We start from the raw sequence: 14,640 nt of genomic DNA, 5'->3' as shown, positions 1-14,640 counted from the left end.
TAAAGAGGTTTTACTGATGTTCAAACTTAGTCTCAGAGCATTTAAATACTTTGACTATTAGTTGGCAACAGATTCCATGTTTGCCAACCTCCAATTCCATGCTCTTTTCCTATAGCACAAAGTGCCTTAAGCAGAGGTGACTTGAAAGACATCTTTAGGAATCATAAATCTAGGATAAGGCCGGCGCCGTGGCTCACTAGGCTAATCCTCCGCCTTGCGGCGCCGGCACACCGGGTTCTAGTCCCGGTCGGGGCACCGGATTCTGTCCCGGTTGCCTCTCTTCCAGGCCAGCTCTCTGCTGTGGCCAGGGAGTGCAGTGGAGGATGGCCCAAGTGCTTGGGCCCTGCACCCCATGGGAGACCAGGATAAGTACCTGGCTCCTGCCATCGGATCAGCGCGGTGCGCTGGTTGCAGCGCGCCGGCTGTGGCGGCCATTGGAGAGTGAACCAACGGCAAAGGAAGACCTTTCTCTCTGTCTCTCTCTCTCACTGTCCACTCCTGCCTGTCAAAAAAAAAAAAAAAAAAAAAAAAAGAAAAAAAAAAAATCTAGGATAGGAACCTAAAGGACTCACTGGTCTCCTGAGAAGAGATGTCATTTGGTAATAAAAAGAGGGGTGATGGGAGGTAAACAGCTAGCTACATAACGATGCTGAGACCTGGATTCAGCTTTTTGGACCAAACAGTCCTACTTGTTTCTGATTTTTGCCATGTCCATAAACTGTGCATGTGGTTATTCCAATAGACTTGCTTTGTTTTTCAATGTAATTTTATAATGTTACTTCACTGGAAAACTAGCAGTAGTGTTATTGGTCATCCATAATGTAAATACAACCATAAAAATAAGTATAATGAGCATAAACTCCACCTATATATGATTGCCTTTAAAGACATAATTATACGACATTGAATCTTTCTTCTGGACATAATGGAAGGGTTAGAGTATATTTGGTGAGCAAACTTGCCGCAGTGTTCTACTGGGGACTGTGGTATGGGTGGGCCGGAGGGGAGTGGAACTGGAGAGTAGGAAGTTGTTAGGAATGGAAGCGGCCTTGTCTGGAGGTGTTTGGATCTCTTCCATGATATCCCTGCTCCTTCCTACTTGCCTACTGAGTTTTTTCCTCTTCCAACTTGGCTCTGGTGTGTTCCATTGGCTAACTGGCTCAGTCTCTCAGTTCCCCAACTGGATTGACCCAGCTAATTTTTCCAAACCAAGCTTTTTAAAATGTAGGTCACCAGCTAATCTGTGACGCACACCCCTGTGCCAGTCCAGTCAGCCATGGTGAAGGTGACCAGTCACAGACGAGGGCACTTCTGCAGCCTTGTGCAGGGGGGCATTGCAGTGCCCCTGGGATGCCTGCGGCCCATACCCGAGTGCCTGGCTTTAGTTCTAGCCACTCTCTTGCTCATGCAGCTTCCTGTGTGGGTGGCGATCTGGACCCCTGGTTTTGGCATGGCCCAGGCCCCCCCACAGTTGAGGGCATTTGGGGAGTGAGGGAGTGGATGCGAGATCTCTCTCTCTCTCTCTCTATTTCTCTCTCTGTTTCTCTACCTTTCAAATAAACAAAAATAAATAAAAATTTAAAAACTCTTTTAAATTTCATGGGAAAATGAAATAAAAGATGTTTGTTTTGGTCCAAAAATATTAAAATCCATGTGTTATCTTTTCATAATACACATCTTTTTCTGTTTCCCCCCAAAATTTACTTTATTTATTTGAAAGGCAGGGTGACAAAGAGGGCGAGACAGAGAGGAAGAGATCCTTCATCCACTGGTTTACTCCCCAAAAGGCCACAGCAGCAGGGGCTGGGCCAGGCTAAAGCCAGGAGCCAGGAACTATATCTAGGACTCCCATGTGGGTAGCAGGGGCCCAGGTACCTGGGCCATGTTTTGCTGTTTTCCAGGGGCCATAGCAGGGAGTTGTTTCAGAAGTGAACCGGCCGGGACTGAAACTGGCACTCCAGTATGGGATGATCATGGGCAGCAGCTTAACCCATTGTGCTGCAGTGCTGGCCCCCTTAATACATATTTATAAAAATTTTTTTTTAAATTAGTTTTTAACAGATTCAATGTGCTTTGCAGATGCAATTCTAAGAACATAATGATATTCCCTTCATAATACACATTTTCAATGACCGCTTGGAAGTATCCTCATGGAATACACCCTGGATAAGTAGGGCAGAAGGTTGTGATGGGGGGATGTCAGCACTCCTCTCTTCACCCAGCAGCTACTGCCCTTGTGCCATGTGCAAGACACGACGGATCCGGGGTTGCAAAAGAGACTGACAGGGCCCCTGCCACCTCTCAGAGGAAGATGTTCTGTGAACAAGGGACAGGATAAAATCACAGCTCAACGCGAGGAAAGAAACAAACGCTGGGGCTGACTGGGTTGATGGCATAGGAGACTTCTCATAATGGGATGGCGCCCCAAGCTTCCTGGTGGAAATGAGCTTTGAGCTGAAGCCTGTGGGAAGATCATAAAAGCCCTGCGGTGAGAAAGAGCTTGGCATAGTTGACAGAAAAAAGGAGGGGGGGGCAGGGGATGGAGGTAGATGATCGGCGTAAGGGGCGGACGGAGTTCGGAGCTGGCACTGGGGAAGTGGGCAGGGCTCAGGTGATAGGACGTTTTGTGGACCAGAGCAAAGGGTGCTAGGCCCAGAATATTAGAGAAATGAAGGGAAGGTATGAAGAACCTCAACGGGGGGAAGACTCAAGACAACGGCAAGAGGGTGGTTTGGTGATGTTGAGAATGTCACATCCCTGAGAATGGTTTCCATTTATGATACTGCTGAAGTTTAGGGACATTGGTTACCCCTCAGTGCAGTCAGTGACAGGCGACTACTGTGCAGTACCTGTTAGTATCGTGTAATGCAGATGCTACCCGGAGAGGAGATTACACTTAGTTACCATGTCCTCTATTATCCTCTCACAGCAACCTCTGAGCTAGGCTTTTTTTTTTTTTTTTTTTTAAGATTTATTTTATTTATTTGAAAGAGTTACAGAGAGGTAGAGACAGAGACAGAGAGAAAGGTCTTCCATCTGATGGTTCACTCCCCAAATGGCCACAACGGCAGGAGCTGGGCTGGTACCTCAGCCAGGAGCCAGGAGCTTCTTCTGGGTCTCCCACGAGGGTACAGGGGCCCAAGGACTTGGGCCATCTTCTGCTGCTTTCCCAGATGCATTAGCAGGGAGCTGGATAGGAAGTGGAGCAGCTGAGACTTGAACTTATGCCCATATAGGATGCCGCTGCTGCAGGCTGGGGCTTTAACCTGCTGTGCCACAACACTGGCCCCTCTGAGCTAGGTTTTATTAGCTCTGTTTTATGGATTAAAAAAATAAAAAATCAGAGAAATTAAGAAATATGTTAAAGTTACCAGCTACTCAGTAGCTGGCTTGGAATTTGAGAGGAAATGTATGACCTCTGAACCTGTTATTATCCTTTCATTGCGTGTTCTACTTGATTATATAAGTCAAAAGACTAAGGAAAAGGTATAAATGGTCAGGTGTTTGGCCTGGTGGTTCAAATGCCATTTGGGTCACTCACATCCCATATCAGGGTCCCTGTGTCTGAGTCCCGGCTCTGCTTCCCATCCCAGCTTCCCGCTGAGGGCACCTTGGGAGGCAGCAGTGGATGGCTCAGCTAGTTGGGCTCCTGTTGCCCAGTCACAGAGGGGGTGCAATGTCGGCTCTCTTTAGATGTCCTTTTGGGGGCCACCACGTTCCATTTCTGGATTGTCATCACCCAGCGGAAGGTCCTCTTGTGTTATAGCTGCCTGTGTACAGTTCCAGCATCTCTTTCGAGTTTAACAAAACCCTCACAGAATGTCCTTTTTCCTTCCACTTGTATCCTCACAGGTATCTGCGATTTTAGTTGAAGGAAGGATTGCCCAGCAATCATGGAAAGAAAATAAATAATTTCTTTCTTTCTTTTTTTTTTTTGAGCAGCGGTGAGACTTCTGCGTGACTCCCAAGAGGTATTTCTTAAGTGAACAGAGCAAAGGTAGTCATTTCATAACAAGATTGAAAGACGGTGAGCTAGAAGCCGAGCCTGGAAGGGGTGTGTGTGTGTGTGTGTGTGTGTGTGTGTCGCAGCAGCACTTGCTGGACGCTTGGACGCATCTGAATGCTGTTCTTCGTCGGCCACAGAACGAGCACTTTATAAGATCGGTTCTTGCCCGGAATGAATGGCGAAACGTAGAAGCTACAAAGAACCCCAACAGCTTTCCGGGAACACTTAACCAGGTGCCCAGAAACTCTCCCCAAGTCAGGGGGCAGTTAGAGGCCTCTTTTGGGGCGGGTGGGGACGAGCCTTGGGCACCCCCTCTTTCCTTCAAGGGCCGGCCGCTAGGCGGTGCCAGGAGCTGGCAGCCCACCCGCGAGGCGCCCCGGCTCTCCCCCTCGCCCCACGCCGCCCGGCGGAGAGACTACAACTCCCGGGCTACTCTGGGCCACCGAGGGGGAGTGGTGCGAGGGCGGGCCTTCCGGGCGTGTGTTTCCGGCGTCAGCGGCCGCGGCCGGGGACGGTGTGAGAGCGGTAAGATGGCGGCGGCGGCGGTGGTGGAGTTCCAGAGAGCCCAGTCTCTACTCAGCACCGACCGGGAGGCCTCCATCGACATCCTCCACTCCATCGGTAAAGGTCGCCGCGCCGCCTCCCGGGTCCCGCTGGCCCAGCGCCGCCTGTGCGGGTCGGCGGCAGCAGAGAGGGGCCGGACTAGCCGGCTCCGGTGCTGCTGACTCACTGTGTGTGTAAGGGGGCCGGGCCGGGGGCACAGGCCGCTCGGAGCTCCCCGGAGCCCCCCGGGGGCCACTGGGGTGGGGAGTCAACTCGCCGGCTGCTGACTCACCGCGGGCTGGGCATGGGGTGGGAGAGTGGGCCGGGGGCCCCCATCTCTGCTCAGCCTGGTCCTTGCTCCGGCCCGCGCGAGCTGGCCCGGGACTAGCAGCGGGGCCGGCCGGCGGGCTTGTTCGGGACTGGTTTGAGAGTTGAGAGGCCTTGGCACTGCCCGCTCGGGACAGGCATTTCCCGCCGTTGTTATCGGCGCAGCCTGCTCGGGGGTGGGAGCGCGATCGCTCGCTGCTCCTCTCTCGGAGTTTGCTTCCGCGGGACGTTGCGAGTGGGAGCTGCTGCTACTCCCCGGCCCGGGCAAGAAGGCTCCACTATGAGAGGGCCGCTTCCTGAGTGTGGGAGACACGCGCCTCGGGCTGGCCTGACGTCCCCCTGCCCCGTGTAGCGTGTCCGAGCGAGGGGTGCGGGTAGGACCGCGCGGCTGGAGGAGCTGACTGCAAGTCCCCGGCTCCCTCTTGGAGGCTAGAAGTCAAGTTCAGGGAAATCGCTGTCCGCCGCGGAGTTCAGGGAACTCCGGAACCCGCCGGCTGCACAGTGCCCCAGAAAATTAAAGAACGTTTTCTTAACTCTGTAGTGTGACTGTTGCACCTGCTCACAGCAGGAGAGCCGGCCAGTTGCGTCCTGCCGAAATAGGTGCATCAGGACACAGAAGGCCTTTGGGTTCGGTTAGGGCATGGGCTGACTCTTCACTGCGCGTGTAGTAATGAGGCTTGAGAAGATGCGGGTCGGATCAACAAGTAGTAAGAGTGCACGTGCGTGGGGGACTTCCAGGATGCTGGCGTTTATTTTGACTTATTCTGTGTGTTGTTACTGTAGCCTTGCAAGATCTTGATGTCTTTGTCCTGGGGTGGGGTGGGGGGTGTCCTGGGGAAGGTGGGAAATCAAGATGCATCTCTGAATGATTGGGGGGAAGGGTGTTTGGTTTTGAAGTTTTTAAGTCAGTCCCAGCTACAGAACCAGTCATGGCAGTCTCTGTTAAATAAGTGTTTTTATCCAGTGTGTACACACTACTGTGGAAGCATGGATTTTACGTTTTTTTTCTGTGCCTAGTGCCCAATATTTTTTCTTTGATAAAGTAGAAATTGTGGTAAACGTGATGATGAGTGTTTCTTGCTTTACCGCTCCACTAGAGGGGAGCGTCCTGAAAGCTTCCTGTTAGAGAGAGCTTGAGTCATGGTGGCTGACATCCTTACTTTTTCCCGACTCCATCATGGAGTATCCAAATCTTGGTTTTTGTCAAGTCATGATGCCTTGCTAGAGAAGTACTGACTGGTGATGATCTCTCAAATTATCCTCACCAACTTGAAGAGGTTGTTGGCTGTTTGAGTTTTAGGATAATTATTAACAGTTGGAAGTGGGACAGATGGCACCAAGTTATTTTAACAGGACCTGGTCCACTATTCGGCAGCAGTCTCTCCTAAGTGTAACTGCAGGGTCACACTGGTGCTTTTGATGGGCTAGTTTTTCCTGAGTGGCTTCGTAGAATTGTTTGTCCCTACTCACTCCTCAGCTGAAGCTTTCCACAGACGTGAAGTTACGGAAAGGTTCCTGTCTTTATAGTCATCAGTAACTTGGACATTTGATTTTAGTTTGTAGCAGATAAATGGACAGATATGTTTAATGTCTTCACATAACATAGTGACTACATGGGGCTTAGCGAAAGTATGAAACACTTGTTTTAATTTTGTTTCAACCAAGTGATCACAGCAGACGTCTCAGCATGTGTGGGTAAGGGAAGTGTTCTGGCTAGAATGAAAAGCCACACTCACAGAGTATATGTTTTGTGATTTTCCTGGGGCGTGTCCTACATACGTGTGATCATCTTGCTTTTTGTTTAAAGAATTTTCCCCCCTCAGTTCTCGAATTTGTCTTTTGGCGAATGTGTTTGAGTTGGTAAGGGGTCTGGTGAGGCTGACATCTCCTCCAGTTACCTTTCAGTCGGAAGTCTCAGCGTGTTTTCGTTTTCCTCTCCCAGTAAAGCGTGACATTCAGGAAAATGATGAGGAGGCAGTGCAGGTCAAAGAGCAGAGCATCCTGGAGCTGGGGTCCCTCCTGGCGAAGACTGGACAAGCTGCAGGTGAGTGCCGCAGGGGGTCGCTCCGCAGGAACCGGGGGCCTGCCTGCTTGTTGTGTTGGGGGGAAGGAGTACGGGACAGCATCTACCCCGCCACCCCCCGTTCGTGGGGGGTATGTTCAGTTTTATTTTATTGGCAACTTGTTGAGCTTCAGTATTCTAGCAGGAAGTTGAGGTGGCCTTTAAACTCAGTTGTTTCGTGGTAGAATTTTCTGCAGGTTAGGGAAAAATCCTATTTTTGTTGGGATGTGGTGATGTGTGGTTTGTTGCTGATTTTGGAATTCTCCCTGTTTTTCCTTATATATGGGCAGCAGCAGCCTTCAGTGATTTCATTGAGCAGTTCTGATTATTTAAAGTGGGTAGTGACTTTAGGTCTCTGACTAAAAAATGACTAGGGGTTTTGTATCCAAGTGACTCACTGTGTTTTTTTTTTCTTCTGATGCAGAATGAGTAAGACATTAGATAGAGTCTTCCCAAGACTTTTCCATTGGTGCCTAGGACTTTGTGCATATCATTGCCCAAACATTTTAATTGCAGCTCAGCTATTGGCTGGCAGGACTTGAGATGATATTCTCCTGATGGGTGTGTCCTTAGAATGGGCAGAGAGTTCTGTTGACAGGGAAGGGCCTTTGACCAGTGAAGCAGTAATAGTGTTTAGAGAGAACTTCTGTTTAAACTTAAAATGGGTGATTTTTTTCCCCCAACTTTTGAAAGAATTTAGAACTTACCTAATTTGAATGGATTAAGCTCTGATAAATGACCTCATGAATTACTTTGTTCCAATTATGTTATCAAAGAGAATAATGGGGACAGCTTAGCAAAAACTTTTTTAAAAAAGATTTATTTGGAAGGCAGAGTTACAGAGAGAAAGGGAAAGACATACACACACAGAGAAATATCTTCCATTTGTTGGGTCACTCCCTAGATGGCCACCATGGCCAGGGCTAAGCCAGAACAAAGCTAGGAGCCAGGAGCTTCACTCTGGTCTCTCATGTGGGTGCAGGGGCCCAAGCACTTGGGTAACCCTCCCTTGCTTTCGCAGGCACATTAGCAGGGAGCTGGGTCAGAAATGGAGCAGAAGGGACTCAAACCAGTACCCATATGGGATGCCAGAGCCACAGGTGGCAGCTTTACCCACTATGCCACAACTCCGGCCCCAGCAAAACTTCTTGAACTTGAAAACTAAGTTCTTTTCCCATTAAGGATAATTTAACTTACTAACTAGTAGGCTCAATAAATAGAAAGTTGAATAAAGATGTATGAAATGGTGAGGATATGTTTACAGGGTATCTGTGTTTGTCTCTTACATACCACTTGTGCGTATTTTTTTTTTTAAGATTTGTTTATTTATTTGAAAGGGTTATATGTAGAGAGAGACAGAGATCTTCCATCTGCTGATTCACTCCCCAGATGGTCACAAAGGCCAGTGCTGAAGCCAGGAACCAAGGAGTTTCATCCATGTCTCCCATGTAGGTAATAGGGGCCCAAATACTTGGGCCATCTTCCACTGCTTTCCCCAGGCTATTAGCTGGGATGTGGATCAGAAGTGGAGCAACCAGGACACAAGCTAGCTCCCATATGGGGTGCTGATGTTCAGGCGATAGCTTATCTTGATATAATACAATGTTGGCACCCATGAGTTCTTTTTTTTAAAATCCCATGTTTACGGGCCTGCGCTGTGGCATAGCAGGTAAAGCTGCCACCTGCAGTGCTAGCATCTCATATGGGCGCCGGTTCAAGTCCTGGCTGCTCCATTTCTAATTCGGCTCTGTACTACGGTCTGGGAAAGCAGTAGAAGATGGCCCAGGTCCTTGGGCCCCTGCACCTATGTGGGAGACCCAGAAGAAGCTCCTGGCTCCTGGCTTCAGATCGGCACAGCTCTGGCCATTGTGGCCAACTGGGGAGTGAACCAGCGGATGGAAGACCCCTCCCTCCCTCCCTCCCTCTCTCTTTATAATTCTGAATTTCAAATAAATAAATAAATAAATTTTTAAATAAAAAATAAAGTCCATGTTTAAATACTTAAAAGAAGGAACATATATAACAATATTTGAGTGCTAACTATGAACTAGATAGTTTTTTTTTTTTTTTAAGATTTATTTTATTTATTTGAAAGATGGAGTTAAAGAGAGAGGTAGAGACAGAGAGAGAGAGGGGGGTCTTTCATCCAATGGTTCTCTCCTCAACTGGCTGCAATGGCCAGAGCTGTGCCCATCTGAAGCCAGGAGCCAGGAGCTTCTTCCAGGTCTCCTATGCGGGTTCAAGGGCCCAAGGTCTTGGGCCATCTTCTACTTTCCCAGGCCATAGCAGAGAGCAGGATTGGAAGAGGAGCAGCCGGGACTAGAACTGGCGCCCATATGGGATGCTGGCGCTTCAGGCCAGGACTTTAACCTGCTGTGCCACAGCAGCAGCCCTGAATGTTGCTTTCTTGTAGTTATCCACTTAGGGATTATCAGTGATGTGTGGTGATTTTTTCATGTTAGGCAGACTTTCTTTTTTTTTTTTTTTTTTTTTTTTTACTGGCAGAGTGGACAGTGAGAGAGAGAGAGACAGAGAGAAAGGTCTTCCTTTGCCGTTGGTTCACCCTCCAATGGCCGCTGTGGCCAGCGCGCTGCGGCCGGCGCACCGCGCTGATCCGATGGCAGGAGCCAGGAGCCAGGTGCTTTTCCTGGTCTCCCATGGGGTGCAGGGCCCAAGCACCTGGGCCATCCTCCACCGCACTCCCGGGCCACAGCAGAGAGCTGGCCTGGAAGAGGGGCAGCCGGGACAGAATCCGGCGCCCCAACCGGGACTAGAACCCGGTGTGCCGGCGCCGCTAGGCGGAGGATTAGCCTAGTGAGCCGTGGCGCCGGCTAGGCAGACTTTCTTATTCAATGCATTTATTTATTATTATTTTTTATTTCTTTAAGTTTTAAAGCTTTTTATTTAGTGAGAGAAATGTGCAGGAAAGTGAGGGCTTTAATTAGGGGAGAAAGAAGTCCAGAAGGTAAGTTGAGTCCATACCAGGTAGAGAGCAGGCCAGGAGCCATGTGGAGCAAGCCTGCAGGCAAGAAAGCAGAGAGTGGGTGGCCCGAAGGCCACGGAGACCCACTATGTTCCAGGCCTTTTATTTACACCCAAAGTGCGAGTGGTTACATAGTCTGATTAGCAGGTGGGCATACAGGTAGAGTCAAGTAAGGGCATGAGATCACACAGGAGTTGTGGTGAAGGGCGTGGTCCCCAGGTTATAAATCTAATCAATTTTATCCTGTCTGCCTGCCTCATTCCCCTCAGAGACTCCAGACATTAATCTTTTTATTTTTTATTTTTTGACAGGCAGAGTGGATAGTGAGAGAGAGAGACAGAGAGAAAGGTCTTCCTTTTTGCCGTTGGTTCACCCTCCAATGGCTGCCACGGCTGGAGCTCTGCGGCTGGCGCACCGCACTGATCCAATGGCAGGAGCCAGGTACTTCTCCTGGTCTCCCATGGGGTGCAGGGCCCAAGTACGTGGGCCATCCTCCACTGCACTCCCAGGCCATAGCAGAGAGCTGGCCTGGAAGAGGGGCAACCGGGACAGAATCCGGCGCCCCAACCGGGACTAGAACCCGGTGTGCCGGCGCCGCAAGGCGGAGGATTAGCCTATTGAGCCGCGGCGCCGGCCCAGACATTAATATTAAGGGATGTTGAAGGGTGTAGAATCGTCATATCTTCTATAGCTGCTTCCTGCTAATAGGGGTGTAGCACAGGCCCTGCCTGTCCTGGATCTGGAAGTCTCCACCTATCTCATCTAATGAATTTGTTTTATGAGCTGGAGAATGGTCACCACCAGTGGCTGTGTCCCCTGCATGGTTAGTTATTCTTAGTTAATAGATTTATAGATTTCTTTTGCAATTTGAGCTTGTGAATTCCATAAGTTTTTGATAATTAGTTCATACTAAATATAATTAAGGTGATTTTTTTTTTGACAGGTAGAGTTAGACAGTGAGAGAGAGAGACAGTTATAGACAGTGAGAGAGAGACAGAGAGAGAAAGGTCTTCCTTCCGTTGGTTCACTCCCCTAATGGTCGCCATGGCCGGCGCTGTACCGATCCAAAGCCAGGAGCCAGGTGCTTCCTCCAGTCTCCCATGTGGGTACAGGGACCCAAGCACTTGGGCCATCCTCGACTGCCCTTCTGGGCCACAGCAGAGAGCTGGGCTGGAAGAGGAGCAACCAGGACTAGAACCCGGGGTGCCAGCGCCGCAGTCGGAGGATTAGCCAAGTGAGCCATGGCGCTGGCCAAGGTGATTTTTCTGAAGGAATTACAAAGCCAATTAAGTGATTTAAGGTTTTTCTGTTGAAATGTACAATTTTCTGGAAATATACAAGTTTACTTTCCTCTAGTAGTGAGGATAAATTAAATAGTCTGTAGTATACATAGTTAAGCCTTCTGTAGTTCGCATCCATAAATGTACTGTTTACTTAAATTTTTTTTTTTTTTGGACAGGCAGAGTTAGAGAGAGAACGAGAGAAAGGTCTTCCTTCCATTGGTTCACCCCCCAAGTGGCTGCTACGGCCGGCGCGCTGGGCCGATCTGAAGCCAGGAGCCAGGTGCTTCTTCCTGGTCTCCCATGTGGGTGCAGGGCCCAAGCACTTGGGCCATCCTCCACTGCCTTCCCGGGCCACAACAGAGAGCTGGACTGGAAGAGGAGCAACCGGGACAGAATCCGGCGCCCCGACAAGGACTAGAACCTGGGGTGCCGGTGCCGCAGGCGGAGGATTAGCCAAGTGAGCCGCGGCACCGGCCTTTTTTTTTTTTTTTTTTAAAGATTTTTATTTATTTGGAAGGCAGAGTTACAGAGAGAGGTGGAGACAGAGGGAAAGAAGTTTTCCATCCACTGGTTCACTCCCCAAATGACAACAACAACTGGGGCTGGGCCAGGCTGTAGCCAGGAGCCAAGAGCTTCCTCAGGGTCTCCCACATGGGTGCAAGAGCCCAAGCACTTGGGCCATCTTCTGCTGCTTTTCCCAGGCTTATTAGTAAGGAGATGGATCAGAAGAGGAGCAACTGGGACTTGAACCAGTGTCCATATAGGATGCCAGTGCTGCAGGCCAGGGCCTTAACCTGCTGTGCCACAATACTGGCCCAGCTTGAAATTCCTTTTTTTTTTTTTTTTTTTTTAAAGATTTTATTTATTGGGCCGGCGCTGCGGCTCAATAGGCTAATCCTCCGCCTAGCGGCGCCGGCACACCGGGTTCTAGTCCTGGTCGGGGCGCCGGATTCTGTCCCGGTTGCCCCTCTTCCAGGCCAGCCCTCTGCTGTGGCCAGGGAGTGCAGTGGAGGAAGGCCCAGGTGCTTGGGCCCTGCACCCCATGGGAGACCAGGAAAAGCACCTGGCTCCTGGCTCCTGCCATGGGATCAGCGCGGTGCGCCGGCCGCAGCGCGCCGGCCGCGGCGGCCATTGGAGGGTGAACCAACGGCAAAGGAAGACCTTTCTCTCTGTCTCTCTCTCTCACTGTCCACTCTGCCTGTCAAAAAAAAAAAATAAATAAAAAAAATTTAAAAACATATATAAAAAAAAAAGATTTTATTTATTTATTTGAGAGATAGAGTTACAGATAGTAAGAGGGAGAGACAGAAAAGTTTTCCTTCCGTTGGTTCACTCGCCAGATGACTGCAATGGCTAGAGCTGTGCCGGGAGCCAGGAGCTTCTTCCTGGTCTCCCTTGCAGATGCAGGGGCCCAAGCACTTGGGCTATCTTCTTCTGCTTTTCCAGGCCATAACAGAGAGCTGGATGGGAAGAGAGGCAGCTGGGACTCGAACTGGTGCCCATATGGGATGCCGGAGCCTCAGGTGGAGGATTAACATCCTGTGCCATGGCGCCGGCCCCAAAATTTGATTATTTTCTGATTCCTTGCTTTCCCTCCTTGTGATCCAGTACCTAATAGGTTTGGAAGTATCCTGCTAAACCTTTTGGAATTTAATATGTAACTTAAAAAAACTTTCAAAAACTTTACCAGATGACTTGTCATTGTTTCCTAAAGAAATTCCATGTGTATAGGTATATACAGTAGAAACCCAAGGAAGTCCTGGGGCCTGTGGTGAGGTATCTATCTTATCTATCTATGCTGCTGATTATTGATAAATTTGTATTGTTAGTTTGCTTTGATTTTGGCTCCCAAGAAACAAAATATGTGTTCTATTTATCTTAAGTTTTGTTTTATTTTGCATTTAATATACATTGTGCTGAATATACAGCAAATTTAGGGTGGGATCCCTGACTGACAACAGTTGCTTGGGGATTATGACAAAAACAATGTATAATAGTGATTGAAGCCAGATGCCCAGGCTCATTTTATGTTTCACAGTCTGGGACTCTTTTTTTTTTTTTTTAAATTAAAATATTTATTTATTTATTTGAAAGTCAGAGTTACACAGAGAGAGAAGGAGAGACAGAGAGAGATATCAATCTTCCATCTGCTTCACTCCCCAAATGGCCTCAGTAGCCAGAGCTGAGCCAATCTGAAGCCAGGAGCCAGGAGCCTCTTCCAGGTCTCCCATGTGGGTGCAGGGACCCAAGGACCTGGGCCATCTTCTGCTTTCCTTGGCCATCTTAGAGAGCTGGGTCAGAAGTGGAGCAGCTGGGACATGAACTGGCACCCATATGGGATGCTGGCACCGCAGGCAGTAGTTTTACCTCCTATGCCATAATGCCGGCCCCTAAGGTTTATTTATTTTTTAGAGTCAGAGTTACACAGAGGTATCTATTTGTTTGTCTGTCTGTCTATGTATCTATCTTTCATCTGCTGGTTCACTCCTCAAATGGCTGCAGTGGATAGCGCTGGGCCAGATGAAGCCAGGATCTTCATTTGGGTCTCCCACGTAGGTGGCAGAGCCCTGGAGCACTTGGGCCATCTTTTGCTGCTTTTCTCAGACCATTAACAGAGAGCTGGATTGGAAGTGGAGCAGCTGGGACAGGAACCTGTGCCCATATTGGGATGCTGGCGTCACAAGCAGTGACTTCACCTGCTTACACCACAATGCTGGCCCTGAGAGAGATCTGTTCACTGGTTTACTGCCCAAACGCCAACAACAGTCAAGGATGGGCCAGGCGAAAGCTAGGAGCCTGGATTCCATCCAGGTCTCCCACTTGGGTGGTAGTAACTCAAGTATGTGGACCATCATCTGCTGCCTTCCCAGGCACGTTAGTAGGAAGCTGGATTGAAAGTGGAGGAGGGCTGGTGCTGTGGCATAGCAGGTAAAGCCACCACCTGCTGTGCCGGCATCCCATATGGGCACAGGTTTGAGACCTGGCTGCTCCACTTCCGATCCAGCTCTCTGCTATGGCCTGGGAAAGCCGTGGAAGATGGCCCAGGTCCTTGGGGCCCTACCCGTGTGGGAAGACCCAGAAGAAGCTCCTAGATCCTGGCTTCAGTTCGGCTCAGCTTTAGCCATTGCCCCCAACTGGGGAATGAACTAGCGGATAGAAGACCTCTCTCTCTCTGCCCCTCCTCTCTGTGTAACTGACTTTCGAATAAATGAATAAATCTTCAAAAAAAAAAAAAAAAAGATGGAGGGGAGGAGCAGGGACTTGAACTGATGTTTAATGTGAGTGTCCTAAGCAGCAGCTTAACTCACTGTGTCACCATGCCAGCCCTGAAATTCTGATCTTATTGCAAATAATTCCGGTGAGTGAAAGGAAGAAGTTGACAGGATTTTTGTGGAGGTTTAAAAAGAAAAATTAACTCACAGCGTGAAAATGAGTA

At 49.3% G+C, this 14,640-nt stretch overlaps 1 protein-coding gene across 4 annotated transcripts in view; it reads left to right on the top strand.

The window, feature by feature from the left end:
• PSMD11 (proteasome 26S subunit, non-ATPase 11) overlaps window positions 1-14,640 on the top strand; it is a 91,486-nt gene that overhangs the window by 41,773 nt on the left and 35,073 nt on the right. For 2 of the 4 annotated variants that reach the window (XM_089317421.1, XM_089317420.1), the window contains one exon: window positions 6,819-6,920. The exons of 1 other annotated variant lie outside the window; for it this stretch is intronic. Coding sequence is in view for 2 of the 3 variants with exons in the window: in XM_089317420.1 (XP_089173546.1) it covers window positions 6,819-6,920 (102 nt within the window). In the remaining variant the exon portion in view is untranslated. Of the gene's footprint in view, window positions 1-4,515; window positions 4,628-6,818; window positions 6,921-14,640 lie in introns of those variants that run through there. One more of the 4 variants, XM_008271067.5, reaches the window with a different exon arrangement.

The sequence above is a fragment of the Oryctolagus cuniculus genome, chromosome 17 (assembly GCF_051225735.1).
Source record: "Oryctolagus cuniculus isolate XC-2025 breed Fujian yellow rabbit chromosome 17, ASM5122573v1, whole genome shotgun sequence".
In the NCBI taxonomy this organism is placed as follows: domain Eukaryota; kingdom Metazoa; phylum Chordata; class Mammalia; order Lagomorpha; family Leporidae; genus Oryctolagus; species Oryctolagus cuniculus.
This window is presented reverse-complemented; position numbering and strand designations above follow the sequence as displayed.